The 24,535-nt window shown below is 45.6% G+C and overlaps 3 protein-coding genes and 1 long non-coding RNA gene across 7 annotated transcripts in view; 1 reads left to right on the top strand and 3 right to left on the bottom strand.

Annotated features, from left to right (window-relative positions):
* Nucleotides 1–1,543, bottom strand: part of WDR33 (WD repeat domain 33) — a 63,072-nt gene extending 61,529 nt beyond the window's left edge. Inside the window, exon 1 of the mRNA XM_085232893.1 lies at nt 1,321–1,543. The gene's annotated coding sequence lies outside the window, so the exon portion shown is untranslated. The remainder of the gene's footprint in view (nt 1–1,320) is intronic.
* On the top strand, nt 979–9,461 carry LOC109369478 (uncharacterized). Its single transcript, XR_014885465.1, has 3 exons — nt 979–1,186; nt 8,528–8,742; nt 9,145–9,461. It is a non-coding gene; the product is annotated as an uncharacterized LOC109369478 (long non-coding RNA).
* POLR2D (RNA polymerase II subunit D) lies at nt 2,243–5,684 on the bottom strand. Its single transcript, XM_003208947.5, has 4 exons — nt 5,571–5,684; nt 4,473–4,653; nt 3,924–4,019; nt 2,243–2,789 (listed from the first exon to the last, which is right to left on the bottom strand). Exons 1-4 carry the CDS (start codon nt 5,641–5,643, stop codon nt 2,711–2,713), a joined length of 429 nt encoding a protein of 142 aa, XP_003208995.1. The 5' UTR covers nt 5,644–5,684; the 3' UTR covers nt 2,243–2,710.
* A 372-nt stretch (nt 9,462–9,833) lies between the features above and the next one.
* On the bottom strand, nt 9,834–24,261 carry AMMECR1L (AMMECR1 like). Of its 4 annotated transcripts, none has more exons than XM_085232890.1 (7): nt 23,845–24,261; nt 21,701–22,146; nt 16,922–17,032; nt 16,327–16,441; nt 15,575–15,665; nt 14,475–14,571; nt 9,834–13,239 (listed from the first exon to the last, which is right to left on the bottom strand). In XM_085232890.1, the coding sequence occupies exons 2-7, from the start codon at nt 22,105–22,107 to the stop codon at nt 13,128–13,130; spliced, it is 933 nt and encodes a 310-aa protein (XP_085089016.1). In that variant the 5' UTR covers nt 22,108–22,146; nt 23,845–24,261; the 3' UTR covers nt 9,834–13,127. The 4 variants fall into 4 exon arrangements, 3 of the variants coding, with proteins under 3 accessions (XP_085089016.1, XP_085089014.1, XP_085089015.1); XM_085232888.1 differs by having other exon boundaries at nt 23,869–24,259; XM_085232889.1 differs by lacking the exon at nt 23,845–24,261 and adding an exon at nt 23,684–23,838.
* Between the last annotated feature and the right edge of the window lie 274 nt (nt 24,262–24,535).

The following is a 24,535-nucleotide window of genomic DNA, read 5'->3' as shown; positions in this document are numbered from 1 at the left end:
GGAGGAGTCTCTGGCTTTCAATTCCCATCCAACCCAAGCGATCCTGTAATCCTATGGTAAATACACACTAGATAATATCAGTCAATTCTCTATAGCTTAAACATTTTTCACACATCCCCAGTTTTTCAGTCCTTATCAAAACTGACTCAATATGGTAATTCCATTAGCTTCTGAAACGGTCCTACGGAGACAGGTCAAGGCCCAACTTCCAAGTTCTAGAGCAGCTGGGCAGAGAACTCCAAAAATGCCAACAACTAATCAATTAAAGACATGCCAAATTGGTCTTACCATGCCGAAGCTGTTTAAATAAAATGTTTTTTCACCAGAATTTCATAGCTACCCATTAGAAATACTACAGCACAACTAAACAAGATGTTAAGAAGTTGAGTGTAAATAGAAATTTTATTACTATATACTGATATATTAGTATATTTTAACAAAAGGTTCAGAATTCAATTTTGCAGACAAATAATTGAGAAGGAAGAAACCTTGAGTACTCTGACACAATCTTGATTGCATACTGTAAACTCTCTGGCAAATACACATGTGGAACTGCAATAACAGTTTTGAGTTAAGGCAGGTACAAAAGGATAGAAATCTGCTGCAAGAAGGACGAAGGACTGAAGCTCACCAACGCATTCCCACCCACTACCCACAAACTGCAACTAAAGACGTAATGAGGCACAGAGCCAGGGGTACAGAACTACTTACCTATGGCAGCTTTTGTAAGACAGAAACGCTCACATGAGTTATCACTGCTGCAAAATACTGTATTTCAAGGTATACAGTTATCTAATCATAAAGAAACAGCTAAGAGTCAGCAAGGGAGAAACAATGCCCGCTTTCACCAAGTTTAGCGAGTTGCCTCCAGCAGAAAAAAAAAAAAAAAAAAAGACACTTTAAGAGATCATCACTACTCATTTTTACTGAGAAATCACCACCATCGCACCCACCTCCCTGGGCAGGTAGGCGCCTGCTGCACGTGGCTGTGCCGGCCCGCAGAGCCCCGCATTGCCCCGCAGAGCCCCACCTCCGAGCGGTGCCCGCCCGGCACCCCGCAGGCCCAAGGAGGAACAGCGCGATTCCGATCGGAGCCGGACGCGCGCTGCAGACGGGCCCCCGGCAGGCGCACACAGCACATGGGAGCGGAGCGCTGCCCGTCGCCCGGCGAACCCGAACCCCGCAGGTAGACGAGGCCGGGTCCCGCCGTTCCCTCCCGCTCGGCCTCCCGCCCCGCTCCTGGGCCGCGGCCTAAAAATGGCGGAGGGAACCGCGCTCCCCTCGCCCGCCCCGCCCCGCCCCGCGCCCGGCCGCGCTCACCGTCCAGCCGGCGTCTCGCACCGCGTCCTCGCGCCCCGCCGCTCGTCTCGCCTCGTCCCTCCGGCCCCGGAAGCAGCCGCCGCCGCCTCACGATCCCCCGCCGCGGCCGGCCGCCATCTTCCTGCCCCCACCAGCGCCAGGGGCGGCGCACGCGCCCCACGTCGAGACGCTCGGCGGCGGGCAGGCCGCGGGCACTGCGCAGGCGCAAGGAGGAATGCGCGCGCCGCTTCCGCGAGCCTCCCGCTGCTCCGCAGCGTGCGCATGCGCGGCCGGAAGTCGGGCGGCCCTCACGGCAGACCCGCGCGGCTGGACTCACAAATAGGTGTGCGCATGCGCGGCGCCCTTCCGAAGGAGCCGAGCTGAGCGGTGAGCCGCTACGTCCCGCGGAGCCTCGGCGAGGAATCCCAGTCCCCCCCGCTCCCTTCTGCTCCAAAGCTTTGGTGGCGAGGGAGGTTTCTCCTTTTGAGCAACAGAAGTTCTCATGAAAGTACGAGAACTCGTGTTTCAGAGATGAAAATGCCTTGAAATGCCAGAAATACACTGCAGGGTATTGTGAATTACAGCAGGAGCAGCAGCTGGGGGGCATTCCCAGTGCCAAAAGGGGCTGCAGGGATCTGCCAAAGTTAGGCTCACTCTGCTGCCTGGCTTTGTGCTCCTTAGCTATAATTATTTGGGTCCTGCAACAGTTGTGGTGGTTAATCAGGTTTGCTGGCTCAGTAAGAACTGAAATAACAGAGTAATCCGATTTCTTTCCCTTTTGCATCAGTGGAACTCCACACATCAGCAGAACAGTCACCTGGCACCCACACTGGTGTTTGTCCCAGTTCTTCTTCCTGTGTTTTCCTTCTTCCAGGCCAATCAGTTTATTGAGAAGGTCTCTGTAAGTCAGAATATGCACGTAATGTTTACAAAACACAAGACCTTAATTAGAAATATATTTTAATTTATGCTAAGCAATAATACAAAATAATTGAGCTTGTAAAAGTCCACCGTGCTGATGAAACCATTTGAAAGACAGTGGGACTTGATTCCGCCCAGGAGTCAAGAGTAAGTGTCCACACTCTTTTTGAAAACAAACAAAAAAACCAAACAGGTTGACATTTCTGCTAAAAAATAGAAACACGTACGGAATTCCCAAATCAGGGAGAAGAATCTGGAAGAAACAAATATTTGAGCCACCAAGAAAAGATTTTTCAAATTCTTGTGCACTCACAATGCAGGCATTCTTATCAAACCAAGAGGACTGCAATGACCTCCAGTACACTGGAGTGTATGACAGTGCTGGAGCTCCCTTTATCCACTGCTCAGCCCGGGAGCTGGATTGGTACAGAGGGCAGAGAAACAAAGTTCTCAGATTTTTCCACTCATTTGGAGGGGTTGAGGGTCACCTTTAGTACTGGAAGCTGCGTTTGGTCTGAATGTCGTCAAGAATTTGCTGTAATTCCTCATCTTCAAATCGGCCCTCCAGGCTGCAAGGTAAGAACAACAAGGATGCATTAAAGCTTTTAGAACCGCTCCCTTCTGAATTCATTTCAGACACCCATGCAGAGCCTCCTATTTAAGTGGCAGAACTCCATCATTTCCAGAACTTCCTGCACAATGATTTCAAGTCATTGTAATCATAGAATCATAAAATCACTCCAGTTGGAAAAGACCTTAAAAATAATCGAGACCAACCATGACCTAACCATACTACCCTAACTCTAACAACCATCTGCTAAATCATGGCCCTGAGCAAAATCATGGCCCTGAGCAATCAGGAAGCAATCAAAAGGGCAACCCAGGTGTAGGCTTAACCAGACCCCTTGGCCTCATACTCATAAGCCAGTCCAGACTCGCTATGAAGAATGTGATAAAACAGGCTCAAGTTGCACTAATGGAGGTTTAGGTTAGAAATAATTTCTTCACAGAAAGGGTGGTTAGGTATTGGAACAGGCTGCCCAGGGAAGTGGGGTCACTTTTTTGTGGAGGTATTCAAGAAACGTGTTTACAACTTACAAGATTTTATGATTCTATGAAATCTTAGCATACAAGGAAAAAACTGTACTTCAGATGGGTGTCTCATTCCTCATCTATCTCAGGGCATGAGGTAACAAATCAAGAGATGATACTGGAAGATCTCTCTGCCCCATCTGTACATTATTCACCCAGCGGTTCATAGGGACACTCTGTTGTTTGCTCCAACAATAACAACGGAAAAAAAAAACAACAAACACAGCTGGGAACTCCAGTTTAAGCCATTGCCCAGAGATGTGGTGGAAGCCCCACTTCTAGAGACATTGAAGGCCAGGCTGGGCCAGGCTCCAAGCAATCTGATCCAGCTGTGGATGTACCTCTTTATTGCAGGGGAGTTGGAGCAGATCACCTTCAAAGATCACTTCCAACTCTACAATTCTATCACTCTTGATCCATTAAATGTTATCTGATGTGCATTAGGAATACTTGGATTGCTTCACTGTCAGACCAGTGGGTAAGTAAAGAAAAACCAAAATGGAAAGTTTTCTTATCAAAAGAGTTGGATTGTGGAGAAGGTGTCTGTCCACAGCTAGCTTTAGAGCACAGGAAAGTACACAACACTCTTTTCGGTACATACACATGCTCACCTAGGAATCAAAGCTTTGGCTTCCTCAGCAGTCTCAGGACACAAGTTGGCCAAACACGCCAATTCAAATTTATGGAGCTTTTTTTGGAGCAGCAAGCTGTAAGGAAAGACAACAACTTGGTGAAATTGCAAGCAAGATTGATAAGCAAAGGAACAACAAACCAAACAGATAACATACAACTCTCTCTTTTACTCTGCTTCTTGACACTGCATTCAAGTTTTTTGAAGGAAGAAATGCCTATTACTTGATTAGGTACTATTGATTAGGTAAAAACAAAGCCACAGCTGTGGGAAGACCCCAGAATTACACTACAAATAGCCTAGAAAACCCTCCTGCTCACTGAAATATGCTGTCTTTTAAACAAGGAAAGCTCAGCAGGCCCAACTGAGACTGGGCACAGTGCTCCTCAAAACACAGCGATCAAATTTCTTGCTTCTCCAGAAAGACAAGATTCAGAGCTACAGCGGTCCAAATCAGGAAACGTCATAAACGTCACTTCCATAAAACAACACCAGCTTTGCACATCAAATTCCTAAACCTTCCACCCACCTACGAACACTGGCGATGGTCTCGCGGTTTTTGAAGCGGCTGAAGCGCGCTGTGTAATTCAGAGTTTTCATGAAGACTTCTGACAGCTCCTGCTCATCTTCCGCGCTCTCATTCTGTTGCTTCCGATGCTCAAGAAGCATGTGGACTTCTGAATTCAGCAGAGTTTCTGCAGTTTCGAATTCTACGTTTGAACAAGCAAACATCAGCATTGAAAGAAGTAAAGCATGGATAAAAAAGTCCACTTATAGGTGATGTGTGTGTGACTGAGCTTTGGGAAATAACAACAGCACAGTGTGGTTCGCTGCCCTTTCACCAAGGACTGGGCAGAATTCCACACTGAAAACAGATAAAAATTACACCATTCTGAGCAGCCATCCAACCCACTTCTCTGCTTGACAACACTTTTTACATTTGCAGCCTCAAATTTCTGGCTTTCTGACATATTTTTTATCAGAGAGTGGTCAGGTACTGGGATGGCTGCCCAGGGAGGTGGCAGAGTCGCCGTCCCTGGCAGTGTTCAAGAGGCACCTGGATGAGGAGATGCAAGATCTGGTTTAGTGCTTGTGGTACCAATGGTGATGGGAAGACGGTTGGACTAGATGATCTTGCAGGTCGTTTCCAACCTTACGATTCTATAACTCTATGATCCTATATTTTTGCAATGTTTTCTTCACATAGTTTTGGCTGAACTTAAGCAATGCATGATTGATTCTAAGAAGAAAATATTTAGCCACGTAGCATCCATCCACGGGTGATACCCACAGTACTGGAAGACCTCCGACGTGTTCTTAAAGCAAACTGAACATGCTAAGACAGGCCTCGTGTGCTCAAAATAGCGGCAGACTGCTGGAACTGGGCTCTATCACAAACCCAGGAGCCCTTCAGCACTTGTTTTTAAAGCTCCAGTTTTGTTTTGTTTTCAGCAGAATAATTATTCAGCCTGTTAGCGTGCTGAGGTCTCACTCAGGCTCCAGGCAGCCAGCGATATTGTAATATCGTAAAAAAATGTGGATCAAAACTACAAGTTATATCAACGCTAAGAACCTGCAGCTGTAACCGGCCGCTTAGAATTGGGCCCCGGGCCCTCCCGCCGCGCACCTTTGGGGAAGACGAGCTGCGAGGCGTCCTCCTCCACATCTGCAGTCCTCGGGTCGCTGCCACCCGCCGCCATTGCCTCACCCGGAAGTGAAAGACGCGGCGCCCGGAAGCGGAAGGCCCGGCCCCCGGAAGTGCAGGGCATTGACACCCGGTGCCCGCGAGGGGGAGCTGCGCTGACAGGAGCGGGTGGGCGGGAACGCTGCGTGTGTGGGAGGGCAGCCGGTTGTGGGAGAGCGAGGGCTTTTAGGCCCGAAGGCTTACAAACGCACAAACCGATGAACCCCGATCCAAGAGAGCATCTGCTCCCTCCAGGGGGACCGCTGAGGGAAAGCACGCTGTGCTTTCACACTGACAAAGCCAAAGGAAGAGTTGCTATGCTCACACAGTCACACAGGCAGTAAGTGGGAGTTGCAGGTGCACCTCCCAGGTGGACAAGAGGGCCGACGGTATCCTGGCCTGCATTAGAAATAGTGTGGCCAGCAGGAGCAGGGAGGTGATCATCCCCTGTACTCAGCTCTGCTAAGGCTGCACCTTGAGTACTGTGCTCAGTTGTGGGCCCCTCACTACGAGAAAGACATTGAGGCCCTGGAGCGTGTCCAGAGAAGGGCAACGAAACTGGTGAGGGGTCTGGAGCACAAATCTTATGAGGAGCGGCTGAGGGAGCTGGGATTGTTTAGTTTGGAGAAGGGGAGACCTCATTGCACTCTACAACTTCCTGAAGGGAGGTTGTGATGAGGAGGGGTTTGGCCTCTTCTCCCAGGCAACAAACAGGACCTGAGGAAATGGTTGCAAGCTGTACCAGAGAAGGTTTAGGTTAGACATAAGGAAGACCTTTTTCTCTCAGAGGGTGGTCAGGTACTGGAATGGCTGCCCAGGGAGGTGGTGGAATCACTGTCCCTGGCAGTATTCAAGAGGCATCTGGATGAGGAGCTGCGAGATCTGGTTTAGTGCTTGTGGGAGCAATGGGAGAACATCTGTCTCACCGTAGTAAATACATGGAAGTTTGGTGGGAAGGAGCATGGATAGCAATAGCAGCACGCTCTGGAAGGAAATTTACCTTCTTTGGGCTACCCAGGAGTAGTCTGTAGATCCCTAAAAGCTTCAGGCAGGCTGGAAATGTCTGGCTTCCTCCTGACGCTGTTGGAGAAAGGTCAGGAAAGTACTGTGTGGTAGTACTTTCCCTGGAGAATGCATACGAAAGTGCCCAACCAGCTTAAGACTTACAGTAATCATCTTAGCAGACTGTTCAATGTCATCCTGTGCCCTTAAAGAAATGCAGAAATAGATGGCTGGAGGATTTACTGTGAGGCCACTCCTGCTCTCCTGAACTCACATCTGTGCCAGCTGCAGTGCTTCCTGTGCCCTGGGGGAGGGGCACAGCCAGTGTGAGCTCAACCGGGAGCTCCAGAATCAGATCTTAGCTCCTTAACGGTTGTTAACTCTGTATGAGCATTGGAGAGAAGCTAACTGAAAGCTAATTAGCTAAGTGGTACAAACAGACATTCAGGAAGATAGCGTGGAAATATCTCAGAACACGTAGTGAATGAGGCTATTTCAATTATGTTTACAAGAAAACAAGGAAATCCATGCCAGATTGATGAGAGAAGCCTTTTAAAATCATTTAGCATCCCAATGGCTTCTCACATAACCCGTCTCCTCAGAACATAATGATCTTCAAACAGTCTAAGCTTGCAGTCGCAGTTACAAATTTAACTTTTGTTGTCCCCCAGTGATCTCTCCTACTTAAGTGCATGAAAACTGAAACGATTCAGGGAAAGCCACATGCCTGCAAGAGTGGCTGTGGTGGTGGGTAATAGCTCACTGTCACTGCTGTTTGGTTTTGGTCTCAGGTTTTAGACATGAGCCTATTGTTGCATAGTCTAGGGCAGAAAGTATTGACCATTGCAGAGTTTGGGACATTGGTGGTTTGTTAGATAGACCCACTACAGCAATTTCTTCCTTCCCTCAGTTTGAAAACAGACCCACTAACAGCTGACTGCATGAACACAGCTATTCACACACACAAAGCAAAACAACAAAAAACCAAAACACCTTTAGCTAAACATCTGTGTAGAAAATTGTAGGGACATCTAATAACAAATACGTTCCATTATCAGTGCCGATGTATTTTGTGATGTCTTTCCTTCCAACTCACCAGCACATCAGGCCTTTTCTTCCTAGCAGCTCCAAAGCTTTGTAGCAGTGATTATTTACCAAGTGTGCATGTCAGTGACTGACTTTTTTTTAGAAAGCAGGTTTTGACCGGAGGTAATAAGATCAGAACACTGAGACCTTAATCTCTTCTCATTGTCAGCAACATTTCTAACGTGCTACATCAAAATCCATGAGCAAAATCCACGCTTAGAAAAATTGGTGTCAAAATAGCCATTATTGCACAAGATTTACATGTTTTTTTAATGCGTTCTTGAAGTATAAATATCCAAAGTTTTCATATAATCTCACTTTCATTTATCGATTCCTTTTAAAATCGGATAATAAAAATACAATGAATGAACATAAGAGCAATACAAAATTATATTCATACCCCAGAAGGATAACCATCTGAATGCAAAAGTGGCTTTGACAGAAGGTTGATTTTTTTAAAATACATATATGATACCATGCTCTGCACTGGTTGTGCTGTATATAATTCAGTTTGAGAGCAATACTCAGCACGCATATGGGTCAGCGTGCATATGAATGACATTGAGTAAGTAATGTGTTCTGGCTTTAATTGCTGTCTTTGAGACACAGCATTCCTCAATCATAATTAGATACACTTCTTCATATAAACTTGGTTCAAAAATAAATTTGTATTTTCAGCTAGGAATAAAAAGGCTCAAGTGTTATTCAGCTGAAATATCTTGTAGAGATTTCTCCCAGGCGTTCTGTCATTTGTTTTTAGAGTTTTTATCTAAATGCCTCATTAATTGTCTTTTTTTTTTTTTCCCAAGCAGAAGTAAAACCAGAAGGAAGCACTTTTTGGAGAACAATCCTGGTATTCCAACGCTGAGCTTGGATGGACCTATTTCAGCACTTCCTTCTGCCTGAGCTCACCTCCACTGAGGGTTCCTGCGGCCATGGAAGCAACGTGCAGACAAGAATCTCTGATGGGAGACACCGGCCAAAGATTTTCACAACTGCTTCAGTGTGAAACCAAAAGAAAAATTAAGTAAGGAAAAACATATATACCATAAAATGATACAGAAATAGATCAGTGTACTCTAGTTAAAAAAAGCAGCTGAGAAAGTACAACCGATAGCTTATCAGGGCACATAACAGCAGCAGTTGCTGGCTTTGTGTTTGACATCAGGATGTACAAATCACTTGTAGTTCATTGTAGCTACAGACTCCTTAACTCACTCCTCACAGAACGTAAGGGACTTATAAAAAAATAAATTCTTGCATTATCTTAAATCTTCCAAGGAAATGTAATTGTTAAGTGCATACTTTGGAGTTGCCCTAAAACAAGCAAGCTTCTTGGGCATATTCAACTCAGAACTGCTCTCCCTCTTCAGGTATATAGTTTATTGATTTCTTTTTTCCTCTTATACTCATTCCTCCCTGATACCAGGGCTGCAGCTCCTGAGAACCACCAGTGTGAAACACAGGACCTTGAACTACACATCTGCCATACATCAGTCAGCAGTGGTAGCCTGTAAACATACAGAAAAATATTTAAACCAGAGGTAAGCAAAAAGCCAAAAGATGTCTTTGTTTGTACACAATCGATCCTGTCCCAAAGCAATCATTTCCATATGTAGTAAGAATCTAGAAATATGCTTTCCTTTTTCCCAAAATAAAGTTTGTTTATATTTAAGATCACTTGAGGACCTGTAAAGTACATCTTTTTCTTTAATTCATTTTAAAAGACAAAAACCAAAGAACTCTTAGGGTACTGTAATCCATGATTTTTAGTGTGCTACAGAATTCAACATCCATGGTTCTATGTTCCACCATCAGGACAACTAATGGAGTTCTCATCAAGTCAGTGTTATTTTGGAATGCAGAGTCTTTGCTGTATCGCTATTAGCAGAATAATTTTAGTACTTGTGTTTAATTTTCCTACCATTTTCTCCTCACTTCTCCTAGCAAGCCTGTCCTTATGTTTCCAGACAGCTATGATAGCAGTTTGGCAACCAGGGGAGTTGCCAAACATGTAATAGGCTTGGTATTTATACAGACAGTCCTTTGTAGATGAGAAAGATTTTATCATGTCCCATAAATGCTGTAAGAAACTGTATAAAGAGGACAATACCAACATTTTTTTTTTCCATTATGATTTATTCTCTACAATACTTCATTAGAGGATAGAGTTCAATTATTTACACTCAGAAGTTATTATGTAGGTAGGAGGCAACCAAGTGTAATACAAAGAATTGGTCTGACATCTGCACTGAAGGTCAAAAGAGGTCTCCTGCTTTAAGGAAATAAATTAACCCCAAAATAACTCAAAACAAAATGACATGTAGTTTCCAGAATACAAACAGAAAACAGCACTAATAGTCAGTGAAGACTGCAGATGTAGGTTAATGTACTATGAAAACAAATTATCCTGTGCAAAGGTTAAAACGATCTCTTAGATTTCTTACAGAATTTGTTTTTATTTCTTATAAATTGTAGATATGTGATATTTTGACCATAAAACCTTCCCAGACTGAAGTGATCTCAGTTGAGATTGACTATTAAACATGAAAAGAAGTAGTTTAAGAACCTCACAGCGGAAACATTCCAACACTGACAGACTCCAGTGATCAAAGACATTCTCCTGTATTTGCTGTAAAACAAAGACAATTCATACTTGCAGTGAGATCTCAGCTGTGGTTGTCATGAGAATAAGCCCTTCTAGACCAAAAGGCACTTGCTTCTAAGGATGAGTTAAATCCAGATCAAACCAGGTGACAATTGCTTTAGAGGGAGTAGTTCTAAACTGCTGTCCCCAAAAAGTAACCACAGAAAAAATACTGAATACTGAATCACTGATTTCTGTTACCTCCATCTGGAGGGCAAATCAAAGTGCATTTTGTTTCTAGTTCTCTCCTTTCATCCTTATGCATAGCTGCCACGTAATGATCTAGAAATGGGATTATTTCCTGAGACCACCTGTCCTTTTCATACGTTTTTCTGAGCTAATTTCACTAAATCAACACACTTTTCAACTGATTTCATAGCTGGACCCTTATGGGACTAAAGCTGAGAGGGCCTGTTTCTAACACAGCAGACCAGTTGTTCTGATTTGCTAGCTTCTCTTCTCACTGCAGCAAGACAAGAACACAGTACATATTTAGAGGCTTTTTTGTTGCTGTTTTTTTAATCCAGACTGAACAGGGAAATGGAAGCGGGAGAGGATAAGGCTTCCCCAGTGCCAAACCACCTAGCCCTCTTCAAGCTTATTCAACCACGTCACTCAACCTGAAAATTCTGTTCTTTAAAAAAGGACAGCTAACCTTCCCCACTCCACCCCTTCGTCATCCCCTATTCCAATAAAATGAAATCAGGAAAACACTGTACACTGGTGAAGACGCAGAACAGGGCAGATGCTTGAAAAAGAAAGAAGAGTTGAGAAGCCTGGCACTATATGCCTGCATGACCAGTCTCAATGAGCGTGCTCAGGGGTGAAGTTTTAGCACCATTTTTTTTGCTCTTTTTAAACCTTTATGAAATTAAATTCTAACATAGAACACTTGAACAGTAATGAGTGTAGCCCTATGTATCATACTGTTTGACAGCTGAACGGTGAATGGTGTTGTCCAGAGCTGACCCCGTCCTCCCTCATCACTCCAGGGCACCTGGGAGAGTAATTACAAACTCCTCGATTTATTCTCAGCAGCAGGAAATGGCAAAACAATCCCTTCATCTTCAATTGCTCTTCAACAGCATCACAAGGGAAAAGCGGCAATTTATAAAAACGACCCAGTACAGGAGGAAAGCTGGGTCAATATTGCACAGTTATCCAGAACAGGGCTCCCTCCTTTCCCTCACATCTCTCTCCTCCAGCAGCAGGACAGGACACCACTGTGAAGCAAAACCACCCAGGCCTGTTTTCTTCTCTAGGACCAGAAAGAGCAGCAGCACACAGTCCTGAGCTTCCTACCAGCCGTATTCCCTGCCTTGCCAGGGGAGAATTTCAGACTCAGAACACCAGCCAATTTTAAAAGCCATTATTACCACACACAAGCAAACTCTAAAGGTACGTGTGACCAAATAGCCACCGCTCTGCTATACACTTGTATTTTCTTTCCTGATCATTGCTGACCCTCCAGAAATGTTTCCGAATTGTTGGAATTCCAGTAACCTCGTTGACAGGGTGTCCATTAACAACACTGCCAGACAACTGGAGAACACATCTTCCTCTTAGAACAGAGTATTTCTTGCAGTCAATGACAGGAGAAGAAATACAGAGTGCACGTGAGTGTCATAAAGTTTAGGTAATATGGGTTTCCCCACTCGTTGCCTTGATGTGGTAATGAAAGAGCTGTACAATGTATGACCAGCGAAACTACACAGCTTCATACAACAGGCCCACCGCAGACCAGAATACTGACCAATCTCAAGATTGATAGTCACACTAGAGAAAGTGGCTGTCCTATGAAAAGGAAGGTCCCCAAGACAGTTTTCTAAAGAAGTTTCAGTCACTTGTCTCCCTTGTATGACTACAGTCTATTCCCTGCCAACCCCTTCCCACCCCCAGTCAGGCTCTCTTAGAAATTCTTGACACAAAACAGGGTAGTAACAGCAAAGACTGTCCAGGTTACCTTGTCCTTCATGTACACAGCATGACAATTTGCACTCCTACAGGCAAAACTGCATTCTATTTCATAGCAGGCTACATTACAAAGCACCACCTAAAAAACCCAGCGAACTGTAAACCAAAAGGAGTTCTAGGGAATCCATCTACAGCGGGATCTGAGAATTAGAGCCTTCTAGGGCTTACTTAAATAACAGATTCATCCGCAATACCACCCAAAGGATTTTCACATCTTTAAATGCTTTCTGTCTGTGAGGATGGGGTGCTACCCAGCTGTTCAACCCTCTCTGTATTGTAACGTCCACCTGTGATGCGTGGGGACAGCAATCAGCTCTTGGTACACAACAGATACCAGAGGTTAAAAAAAATTAAAAAGAACCTAAAAAATGTTTTATTGGACTCCGTTGCCCAGGCTGCCAGGGGAATGCTCCTACTTGATCTGGGGGGCTTCCATAATGAACAACTCAAGCTTCCAGAGTGTCGGTAACACGCGCAAACAGATCGCTCTGAAGTGGCACTTTCACTCCTAGAGGTCTTCTGCACCTCACGACAGTTCGTAGGCATGGAGCTCCAATCCAACTAAATCCCCATTTGGAGGGAAGGCTGAGATAAGGCTTGGGCCCCTGAAGTTCTGTCACGCTCTCCTCCTCCCCCCAGGTCAGCTGGAAGGCAGACTTGGCAACGGAAGCTAGCATCATAAAATGGTGCAGTAATAGAAGTAACTGGACCAGGAAGAAGAGGCGTCTGCCCCGATGATGTCGTAGCCATTGGCAGCAACTGGGGGGTGGGACTGGTCATGCAGCCGTGTGTCAGGAGTAATGATTGTAGAGGGGAGGGGCATGAAGAGTGCCATTCTGGAAACAATGCTGACGAGAGGCCATGTATTCCGCATAACTGATTGTCACCTTCTCACTGCGGTACCTGTGGAAACAGCATCAGAATAAAAAATGGAAAGAGATCATGCCGTGTGGATTAAATGCGTTCGTCCCACGTCACCTTTTGGATCATCCCCAACAATGAGGAGACACCCCCTCGCTTCAACAGCTACTTTGTTTTCCATCACCTTATGCAATAGCCTGGATAAACTTTACAAGCTTTATTTAGCTTTAGTGTGCCAAAAGTTGAGCCCTGTTGAAGATAATCATAACAAAGAGGACTCCTGAAGTGGCATACAGGAAACAAATGATCAGCTTGTATTCTTTTTTATCTACTTCCTGCGGAGAAAAAAAATGGGGGCATGAAAAATTTGCTGGAAGCAAAGACTCAAAGTTTCAGAGACTAAACTAGCAGTATTCAAGTATTATTTACTTCTTGGCTGACGTTCATACTTGAAAAGCTAGTGAAAGCAGAGTTGGGTAAAAGGAGATGTACTATAGGGTACGTGTCACTCAGTCCATGCTGTACTATCAGAATTCACAAAATGTGAAGTCCCTTCTGAGAGACCCAGAGGCACTTCCAAGCACACTGCACGAAAGAACTTCAAAGCAGCTGTGAATTATACTGAGTCGCTTCCTCCTGGATGCACCTCCTACTGCTTACACCACCTTCTAATGAAAAATTTCATCCTGTCCTCTCATTAAAAGACAAAACAAAAGAGCCTGAAACCTACCCACTTCTTTTCTCCAGAGGTGAGTAACAACAAGACAAATTACTGTGTTTCTACACAAAACCTGAACGTCCAAATTTTTGTTAACAAAGGGAGTTGAAAACAACAGCTGGGAGTGTAGAAAAACAAGCAAACTCCAAAAATCCAAAATGCCAAATGTGAGCATGGTTTGGCTGGAAGACAGCTATCACCTCCAAACAGCTATACCCTCCACTGATCAGCGTGTTGAGAAAAGGAAGTCTGTTGTGAAAATACAGAAGAATCAACCTTTTAATAAACTTGCAGTGTTCTGCTTCTTTTGATCTCATGACTGCATTAAAAAGTAGTGAGAGCTTTCTCAAAATTCTAACCTCAATCCTGCACAGACTGAAGACGTTACGCTTCATCCCATATACATTATCTGCCTAACACGTAGAATTGGTGATTTTGTTTTTCAGCCTCTACCTACTACCTGACAGAAGCCTGAAGACATACACCTGGCACAAATAAATTGAATCATCCACAAAACACCATAAAATAAATCTCAGAGGCAACAAATACATCACCTTACCTGGTGAGTTTAATCGTTTTCCTAAAGTCATTGGTAATCGGAGCCTTAAAGCCACCTTTCCTGAGTAAGGAGTCTATGGTCTGGATCTGATCCCAGTCTAATGAAAAAGAAAAACAAGGGATATTTTTCAACATAAAAATGATGTCTGAAGAAAAGAGGAGATGCATTAAAAGGCCGCTAGAGAAGCAAACAACTAAACAGGAAATTCTGAACTTTAGAAATGCCAGTGCCAAACTGGGCATACACGATCTTATGCATGCACATTACCTGCACATGCCAACCCCTTTTAACTCATATTTGAACTGCAGTGGTCTATAAAAACAATAATCCCATTTTTTCCATATGACCTCTCTTCTTACAAAGGTCCGTGCCTTGCCTCTGTTGCAGAGACGCCAGACTGTTTTATCACGTGCCACTCAGTTTTAGCTCTTAAGACTTAAAGTAAGGTAATACTTAGCTTTACACAGACAAATTGGGATCAGCCTGATGCTCTAGTGATAGCACAGTGCACTGCTATGTGAGAGATCAGAGTTAAAATTCCTACCTTAGTCTTTTGCCCCAGAGCCAGGAGGATGCGACCACTCCACTCTGCTAGGTGGAGGAAAGGAGGCAATATTTTGAGCAGTTACCATGGTGACCACTACTATATTTGAGTGGGAAGTGTGCTCCAGAGGGGCCCTGTTTCCTGCCCTCATCTGGAGGATGCTACTTTAGCAACAATGAGGAGGAAAGGAACTCTCCTGTTGGTACTGTGCAGTCTGCAGTTATCCTAGTTGGTGGAAGAAACATAGAAGAGGAAAGATGCAATGCTAAATGAAGCTGGAAGTTCCATATTTTGAGATCCTCTATTTCTTAAGCCCTAAAACATTTTTTTTTTTTTTACACTAAGATAAAACTGTGCACAGATGTGGGATGAGAGAAAGGCCAGATGAAAACCCAACAGCAGCTGTATCAGGTGTCAGTTATCCAGATTAAGTCTGGTGGATCCAAGGCACCACTATGAGGAAAGCATCGCAATCCAAACCCAAAATCCACAGATTTATGTTACCCAATTCTGTGACACAGCATACTGACATGTTTAGCTGTCATCTCAAACCCACCTTGTTCCTTAGCAACCTCAGGTAAATACGTGGCTGTGCGTTTGACACCTTTCTCATTGATGAACTCTATTCTGATCCCATGGATCCCAACCTATAGATGGAAATGAATAGCCAAATAAGAGGTGTTTGCTACCACTAAGTTAATGATTGATTTATCATTCATGCAACACCGTGCATTTCTCTGCCACTGGCCTCCCTGCCACCTCTCCAAAAGAAAGTCTTCTTAGAAGTCTGACAGTTTGCCATCTCCCACACTGGTCCAGCAAGACAAGAATCTAACAGAGATTCATATCTAAGCTAGCCCACAAAGTCTATTTAATATTCCTTGAGCTAAGCATACCTCTATGTAAAATGTCGTAAACGTTTCTTATATGTTAGGTTTTAATTATCTTTTATTCCTGATTTCTTGTACAGCATCAAAGCACTTCCCAGGCTTTTACATATATATATATATATATATATATATATATATAATACACACACACACACACACACACACACCTAAACCTACTTCCTATTGGACCAAATTCCATAAAATACTTTCTTTGCCACTTGTACTGCCATTCAGATCCCCTCCCAAAGACTATCATACTATCAGCCCATCATCCTCCTCCCTTCCAGTTTCCCAGCCACGTTTCTATCCCCAGTTTGGTTTCCCATCCACCCTTGTAACGAAGGAGACACATCACTATGTACTAACCCGAACCCGAACGGAACGAGTGATGCAGAGTTCCAAATGCACCTGTTCTCACCTCCCAGTCCAAGTAGTCACTGGCATCCTCAAAGTTAGTGAGGAGGGAGACAGAGCAGAAGAGTTTGGGCAGCTCCTCGCGAGTCAGGGGTGGAAATCGGCTGTCCTTAAGTGCACTAAGGGAAGAGAAGATATATTGCCTAATCTGAATGTGCAGTGAAACCCTCAGATGCTCAGTTATGCCCTTGTAGATTATACCTCTGTAAAATCTATATATTTTTTTCAATTTGCCACTGCAGATAAAGTGATTTGCATCTATTCATGACACTAGTTACAAGCCTCCTGATGCTGTCTTCCACTTACTGCAAGTGGAGAGAAGTCAGGGGCTACATGACACGTCAAAACTCTTAGTTATATACAGACAGATTCAACGTTAGCTTTAAAATGTTGACCAAAATTCACCTGGTGCAAATCTGTTCCCCTACATCCTGATACATTACCTCCCCCTAAATATCACACAATTCTCATGTTGAATTTGCCGTGAAGCGTATTAAAATTAACTGTGCTAACCCAATAAAATGACTTAACTTTGAATCCTCATACATCCTCAGCAAATTAAACTATTTTCAGGTTTATTTGATTTTCAACATAGTTACCTGGTTAATGTGTATTCCCTGAGTCCTGAGTGAAGGTTCATGGCTGAAAAGGTCCCAATACAGCCACGAAGCCGCTTGTCTCGCCCCGTCTTCCACGTCACAAAGAGTGGGCTGAAAAGGCAAGAAACAAGAAATACTTCACTCTCTAGAGACAGATCTTTCAGGTGAGACAACAGGTACAGAAGAGCATGTATGCACACGCTTCCTTTCTCATCCCCTCTGTAGTAAATCCTACCAGGCATGCCTTCTCAACCTGCGGCCTAGCAATATAAATGAAAAAGACATTTCCAAGTGCAAAATGCATTTTTCCCCACTCCTTTCCAGCACACTTCCTTATCTCCACCAACACCTTCCTTTCTAGACCACACGATTTTCTGATGAGTAAGATCTGACACTACTCATTAAGCTCTATGAGGAACGGCCTCACTTACCAGCATCTGGTAGCCTAGAGGACAACCAAAACTCATACAGGAGATGAAAATTAGATTACTCATTTGTAGCACCTTTGAAAATGAAAGACCTTGAATGGTTTGCATTCTACAAACCATCAATAATTCAGGTTTGCAAGAGAAGTATAAAACCACTGCATTGTTCCAACCCCAAAATGCATTTTCCCCATCTGCTCATAGATTTACAGGCATAACAGTAGATTCTCAAAGTCAGCAGGCTCATTTCAATCTATTAAGCCAACAGCCACAATAAAACCCTCAGAAAACGTGAAATTTTTAACAACAATATTCAAAAGAGCTCTGCAAAGACGTAAACAGATAAAGAAGACAGTGAATACCAGGGGCAAAAAGTTCACTTGTACAGAAGGGAGTGAAATTGCAGACAGCTGGAGACAGAAACAGGAAAGAAAGGATAATGGTGGCTGAAGCTCTACAAAAATGTTGGAACAGCTGGAAAATCGTGCGAGGCAACTGATAACGCTGATCTAATGGTAAAAATAGGGTAACTGAGCTTACTTGTTCACATTACAGAGTATTGAATGCGAGAAGTGGTCACTCAGAAATCAAATGAACCCAAACATAAAGGAGGAAGTTGGTCATCAGTGATACCAAACGTGTGGATTTCTATTGGACTTCATGATGATACGACAGGAAAACACACAGTGTTAAGAAAAGCTTTTTCTGAAATCAAATAGATATTACCAAGAGTTCTAAAACTCAGGTAAAACTCCTGAAGGCAGGACTGATTCTACATCCAAGCAGAAGCAATACATTGCCTCAAATTCTTGAAGCAATGCATTTTTGCAGTAAATGACACAAAAAATATGGAGGGATTGTTTGGATAGCAAAATCAGCATGGAGAGGGGATGATTTCTCAAACACAGGCAAGCTTCTAACGTCTTAAAAATCAGAACCTGTAATGACTTGCAGTGACAAAGCAATGTCCAGTGCTGTTACCTGGAGCAACAAAAGAACCACAAGACCAGATCACAGCACGGACCCAGCATTCAGGATGTAGTTACCAGCTGTGACCAACAGCAGAAATGCCACCCTAAAGAGCAAACAGGCTTTAGGAAGTACTTTGCCCACAGAGGAAATGGAAACATTCTTCAGCAACCACCAGCAACCATCAGCCACCTTGTGGCTCTATGCTCGAGGAGGGGAGTTATTGCTCTCATTTTCCAACAACACTTCAAGGTACTTTCAGGATATCATTCCTCTATTTTCATCCAACCACCATATGTTGAAACAGAAAACAGAGCTAAGGAAATACACGACAAAGCTTACAGTTTAAAAAAAAAAAAAAAAAAGGCAGTGAGCTTACGGAGGAGATTTCTGAGACGCGTTATTGTCACAAGCTCGGTGAGAATTTAGCTTAATCTAATTAAACTTTTGGAACAATTACTTTGCCCAAACAGAAGAAAAGGAAGGGAGACGATGAAAAGCACTGCTGACAGAATACAAATGTAAATTCCTTCTCTTCTTGGATTCACATCACAGGTTCACATTTCCAATTCACCTCTTTCCACTTTAAAAAAGTTTCCACTGAGCTGTGACACGGCTTTCTACATCTATAATAGAAGAGATATTACCAAGAAGGACAAGATAATTCATCCAGGAGGCCATCGTATTTTAAAAAAATCTCATTTTTAACAGGTTTTGACTGTGGTCATAACAACCAAGGCATAAGCAACGTGTATCATTTCAAACAAGTTGATAAAATTGCACTGTTTTAGTTTTTCACCATATAAAAGACGTTGATTGTTAATGTGAGGAATAAATACTTTTAGCAAATTACAGGCACTGACGACAAGAATTGTTCTACAGCCCATTCCAGAAAAGTGCATTTCCTTTACATCTTAAGAGAAATCTCAATAATCTTTCGCCCACGTTCACCCAAGAGCACGTTCTGATCCTTTGCAGCCATACCCTGATGAGATCAGAGCAGCCACTTCCCTCTGGCCACAGCCTCCTATCCACTGTGCTCTGAGCAGGCTGTGCTGAGTGCAGGGCAGCTCCAGGAACAGGCAGCTACAATGGGAGTTAAAGTAGTAAAACGTGGGTTGTTGGAAGCAGTATGGAGCTCCCCTTACAGAAAGAACTGTAGTAGTAGAGACATCACAATGCATGTATGTTATTTTTCTTGCATGGCAACAAGGAACTTGCACGTATAGAACTTCAGAACAGACTGGTTTTGTTCTGAAAACAAAACAAAAGTTCTGAAGTCAAAGAAGTAACCAATTAACTTTTTCAAAATCATCATTTTCTCGGTAAGTTGAATCACAAAGGTAATATTTTCTTCATTTGCTGAGTTAATGCAGAGCTGACTGATTCTTGCAAGCCACGTTTTCTACACCCATCTGCAAATGTCACTGTTAGTGTGTGTACAAGGTGCTGTGCCCCACAGGTACCCGTCAGCACCACCACAACCACCCACGTGTGTACCCTCTCTGGATAACCAGCATTTCCAGCTGATTTCAAACCATAACAGTTACAGTTATGACATCACACTCCTTATTCAGGATCCCAACCATCACAAGCACTGCCTCTGGGGTTGGGGTTCAGCTCCGATAGGTCTGTTGTCTGAGAAGCAGCTCAGGAGAAACCTGGGCAGCTCTGTTCCTTCCATCAACATTCTCCTTCTTGTCTCTCCTGAGGGACTTCTGGATATATCTTTGGTTTTGCTTCGGAGTGTTGATTTAAAGGCCTTCAAAATTATCAGTGCTGGAACACTCCATGAATTTTAACTTCTCAAATGGGGGCTCACAATTCAAACAGCCAACACTTCTGTTGATGAGTTTCACAAGGAGTCTTGTTTCAGAAAAGTGATCTAATGCCAAAATAATGAAGCCATATAAAAATAATCTCCTACTGATTACGGAACAGAATGCCACCACTTTTGCATTTCAAGCAACAAAATAAACAAATATGCTCCTTTTAGAAAACAACAATTAGTTCAGGTATGAGAAACATCAGCAGAAAGATTTCAGTCTGGGGATGCCCTGGAGCTATTCTGTACTCCAATCCAGAGTCTGTCTCCATTCACTTGTTCTTACAACATTAAACAGCTTAGCCTGCAGTAGCATTCAGAGCATGTACCTATAATCCTGCTGGGATAATAACTGCATGGATACACAACCTACATCCACAGTGACAGCCAGTAAGGTGGGGAGATGTTCACTGCAAGGAAAAGTCCTTGACCTCTTTAAGCCGTTGTTCCTTTACATCCGTTTAAAATTCATTAATTTAAATTAAGGCTGGCAACACCTCCCTATTTGATCTGTTGTTCTGAAGGCGGCCCCTTGAGGGGCATCAGAAGTTCGATTTGTCATTGATGTTTTCCACATAATTCTTCATCCAAACATTTTAATGACATTAACACTTCCACACCCACACATTCAACCTTCAGACAAACATTAGGTAAATCTCGGCGAAGCAAAACGCCAGGTAACTTTCAGAAATCCTGCTCCTTGCTTCTTCTCATACCCATCTCCTTTCTTCTTAACCTTGCTATCATCCTTGAAAGTGAACTCCCAATTTCTCCCCATATTGTCCAGCCAGCACCATCTCAATAATTGTCAGACTTCAGTTCCACAGCTTGAAAATGTTTGATTCCCCTCCCTACTAAATCCATTAGCTTGGGTAACAGAACACACCCTTGTGTGTGTCCTTGTCCAATTCCCTCTAGCTCAGCTGCTGTTTTGGGATCAGCCAGAAACTTGCTTCAACTGCTTACTTCACTCTTTTCCCAATCTGCTAGCAGAAGAAAGTCCCTTCCCTCGTCCTCAGTGCCTGGTATCAGAGGCAGAACACTCTTCAAATTAATTACATTATTTTGTTGTTTTCTGTCAACTGTTTAATTCCAGCTTCAGTTGTTTTAGTAGAATTTTATTAAGGCATGGTGTGGTTAATTACTTGCAGAGCAAGAAGCCTTACAACGAAGAGAGCCAACAGCACCAGTGTTATCATGAGTGGATTTGCACTCCTCAATAAAAGCACGGATGGTCTCACACAGACCACGAGCCAAAGAAGCACTGTAACTCCTCACACACCTGCCCGGCTTGCCTCTAAGACTAGGCCTATTCTCACGTGAACGTGGCTTCAGAGCTCCACTCAAATCCACCAACTTCAACAGAATATCTTTACTCTTTCACCCAGCTACAGGGCATCCTTTCTGTGCCTGGTAGGCCGAGCAGATCGTCCCCTTCCTCCCCACACACCAACCCTCCCTCTCCACAGAGGAAACCCAGCCGCCCACCCCAGCACCCTGACCCCATCACAGCATTGAGCGCTGTGTTCTCCACTTTCCTCCCACACACAATTTACTCACTAGGGGTCATTGGTAAATCGAGGAAGTCGTGGCTGAGGGAAACCATAGAGATGACAGTAGAGTACATCGAAGCAGTAGCAGCACATCTCCGCTGTCACCACCAGGTTCTTGGTGCTATTGGCAGTTCCATTGGGCCGAGTAAGCGGGCTCAGAGCTCCTGAAGTGGGATTCATTCGAGTAATTGGGGAATTTCCTGGGCCCAAAGTCAAGTCAGATACGTTCTCCCTTCCATTATTCCCATCTGTGTGCTGGTGGTTCTGAAGAGGACCTGAACTGGAGCCGGGTACAGTTGTGGCCTGATTCCCATGACTGTGCGTTCCGCTCCCGGACAACTTGGGCTTCTTTACCCCACAACAGCCAGCTGCCAGCTTGGGCTCAAGGGGAGGAACACAGCGTCTTTTTCCCATCCTGCTTCAAAACTTGCTGCCTGAAGCACTTGCAGAACCCTGGAAAGGAAGAGGGAAATAAAATAAGCACTACACAAAACAGCTTCTAGTGGAAAACCAACAGCTGCTTCTTTGCTTATCAAAGTTGTCAGCTTTGCTTTTCCAACAAAAAGCAGAAGAAAATCCCTCCAACATGCAACTTGCCCCATGCCTCTAACACAGAGGGAAAACCAGTCCAAGCAAGCAGAATGAGTACTTCTACATGCCAATCAAGAGTACATAGACAAGAGGAAATTGTGCTTCTGAGCCATTGGTACAGTTTGCCAAACACTTTGAAAATAGGCAGCTCATCACAAAAACAAACACCACAACAAAAAACAACCACACTACCAGAACCAGCCTTCCCATAAAGGGAGGGAAGTCGGGAAGAGTGAAAGGGAAAAGAAAAAAAAAAAAAAAAAAAAAAAAAAAAAAAGGAGACTTGGGACTATACATCTCATTCAATACTCTTGCAGATCATCCATTCCCTCCAGATAATGGCTACACCAACGGCAAACTGCTTCACAGCCACGGCTGCACCCCCCTTCCTCTTTCAGCAGGAGGCTGACAGCTCCTTTGGCCTACACCCCAGGGTCTGGGCTCCCAGGTCTGCTGCCCTCGCTACAGAGCAGCCCAAGCAGGGCACAGGGAGAACTATGAGCTTTGAACAACCGCTCTGTGAACAGACTGCTGCCCAGACCCCAGGAGCCAGCACCTGCATTAGCTTTCTAGGACTAATGAAATCAGCAGTGCCCAGAAGCAGACAGACGAGGTCAAGACACACAGGAGAGGAAGAACTGAAGATAAGCACAGCCTGAGAGGAGGGAAGTGGTAAGTACAGAAAGCAGATACGTGCATAGGAAAAGCAGAACTGATAGATAACTCTATCTCAGACAGCACGAGAAGGGACGGGACAGAGGCAAGAAAGCGTATGTGGATCCTCAAGGACCACACATCCAGCAGAGGAATTTATTGACTGTAATGCCGCCATCACCGTGAGATCTGAGCACACAGAGGGAGAGAAAAACAGATCCCTATTAGTCAAACAGAGCTAAAAGCACCGACGTCAAAGTCACAGAGAGTACCACGAAGACGTGGAAGTCACATCCAGCTCCTGGAGCACCAGGCTGCTGCCTCAAGCACCGCATCGCCCATCCCTCAGCTGTTCCAAATAACTCATTTGCGAACCCAGAGCCCTTACAGGGGAAAGCCCAAGCCCACACAGATGCACAGCAGTCCCTGCTCCGGCAGCTCCCTTCCTTCTGTGCCGCTGCCACATCGCCAGCCGCACCCGGCAGCTCCCCGGCACGGCTGCAACGGGACGCACGGAGCGACAGATGCTCGCTCTACCTAAAAAACCCTCAACCCGAGCTTTTCCAAGGATAACCCGCATAGGGCACGGCGACCTAAAGGAACCACCCCGCTTCCTCCGAGCTCTGCCTGAAGACAACAGGAAGAAGAAAAGTTGTGCCGCCGCAGCCGAGGCAGAGCGGTTCAGCCGGTCCGCACACGGCAAAGCGCCGCGCCCGCCCGTCGCTGTGCACCGGCCCCGTCTCACCCCTCCCGGAGGGCGGCACGGAGTCGCACGCCGGCGGACCGCCGGACCTCGCCGGGCCCACGGCGCGGCAGACGCCGGCCTGCGGGGCTCCCGGCTCCGGCCCGGCCGCTGCGGGGCGCTGTGGGACGCGGCCCCGGTGCCGGGCGGCCCTCCTCACCCACCCGGCGGCGGCGGCGGCTGCCCACCTCCTGCCCCGTCCCGGGCCGGGCGCGCTCCGCCTCTCCCCTCCTCAGCCCAATCGCCGCCGCCGCTGCTGCCCCACCGCCGCCGCCGCCTGCCCCGGCTGCCGCCTCATGGAGCCATGGGCCCGGGCGAGGCTCCCCGGAGAAGCGGGCCCGGCGGGAGTGAGGGCGGGCAGGACCCGCCGGGAGCCGCGCTTCCCGGGGCCGGCGGCAGCGAGGGGAGCTGGAGGACTGGAGCGAGGCCGAGGGAAGGTCCTCCGCGCTCCCGGCAGCCTCCTCCCCGCCTGTGAGGTAATGAGGGAAAAATGCACATAGTCCGCCAGCTTCCCGTCGGCCCCGCGGCAGCGGAGCGACCATAGAGAAGAGAGGGCGCTCTGCCCGCCTCGCAACCATAGATACGCCGACTTCCGTTCCGCGGACGGCCTCCTTCCGCGTCACGTGACGGGCCGCACGTGCGAGAACAAACAGCGTCGGGGGCGGGAGGGGCCGCGGGCGGGCGGGGCCTCAGCGGCAGGGAGCTCCTCTATGCCCCCGTCCGCGCGTCCGTCCCATAGGGCGGGGGGAGGGGGGGGGGGGGGGGAAGACCCCGGTCACGTGGCGGGGATACCGCTCTCCCATTGGTTAGCGGCCGGCATGACGGCACCGCGGAGGAGGGACGCGGGGCTGCGGG

The sequence above is a fragment of the Meleagris gallopavo genome, chromosome 11, assembly GCF_905368555.1.
Source record: "Meleagris gallopavo chromosome 11, MGAL_WU_HG_1.1, whole genome shotgun sequence".
In the NCBI taxonomy this organism is placed as follows: domain Eukaryota; kingdom Metazoa; phylum Chordata; class Aves; order Galliformes; family Phasianidae; genus Meleagris; species Meleagris gallopavo.
The sequence above is the reverse complement of the archived record's forward strand: the minus strand, read 5'-3'. Positions and strand labels throughout refer to the sequence as shown.

Coding starts and splice junctions, on each gene's coding strand:
- POLR2D (XM_003208947.5), bottom strand. CDS start 5,643: ATGGCGGCGGGTGGCAGCGACCCGAGGACTGCAGATGTGGAGGAGGAC. Junction 4,654..5,570: donor GCAGCTCGTCTTCCCCAAAG/GTGCGCGGCGGG, acceptor GTTCAAACGTAG/AATTCGAAACTGCAGAAACT. Junction 4,020..4,472: donor ACCATCGCCAGTGTTCGTAG/GTGGGTGGAAGG, acceptor CTTTCCTTACAG/CTTGCTGCTCCAAAAAAAGC.
- AMMECR1L (XM_085232890.1), bottom strand. CDS start 22,107: ATGGGAAAAAGACGCTGTGTTCCTCCCCTTGAGCCCAAGCTGGCAGCT. Junction 17,033..21,700: donor CGATTTACCAATGACCCCTA/GTGAGTAAATTG, acceptor TTGCCTTTTCAG/CCCACTCTTTGTGACGTGGA. Junction 13,240..14,474: donor AAAACGATTAAACTCACCAG/GTAAGGTGATGT, acceptor CTGTTTCCACAG/GTACCGCAGTGAGAAGGTGA.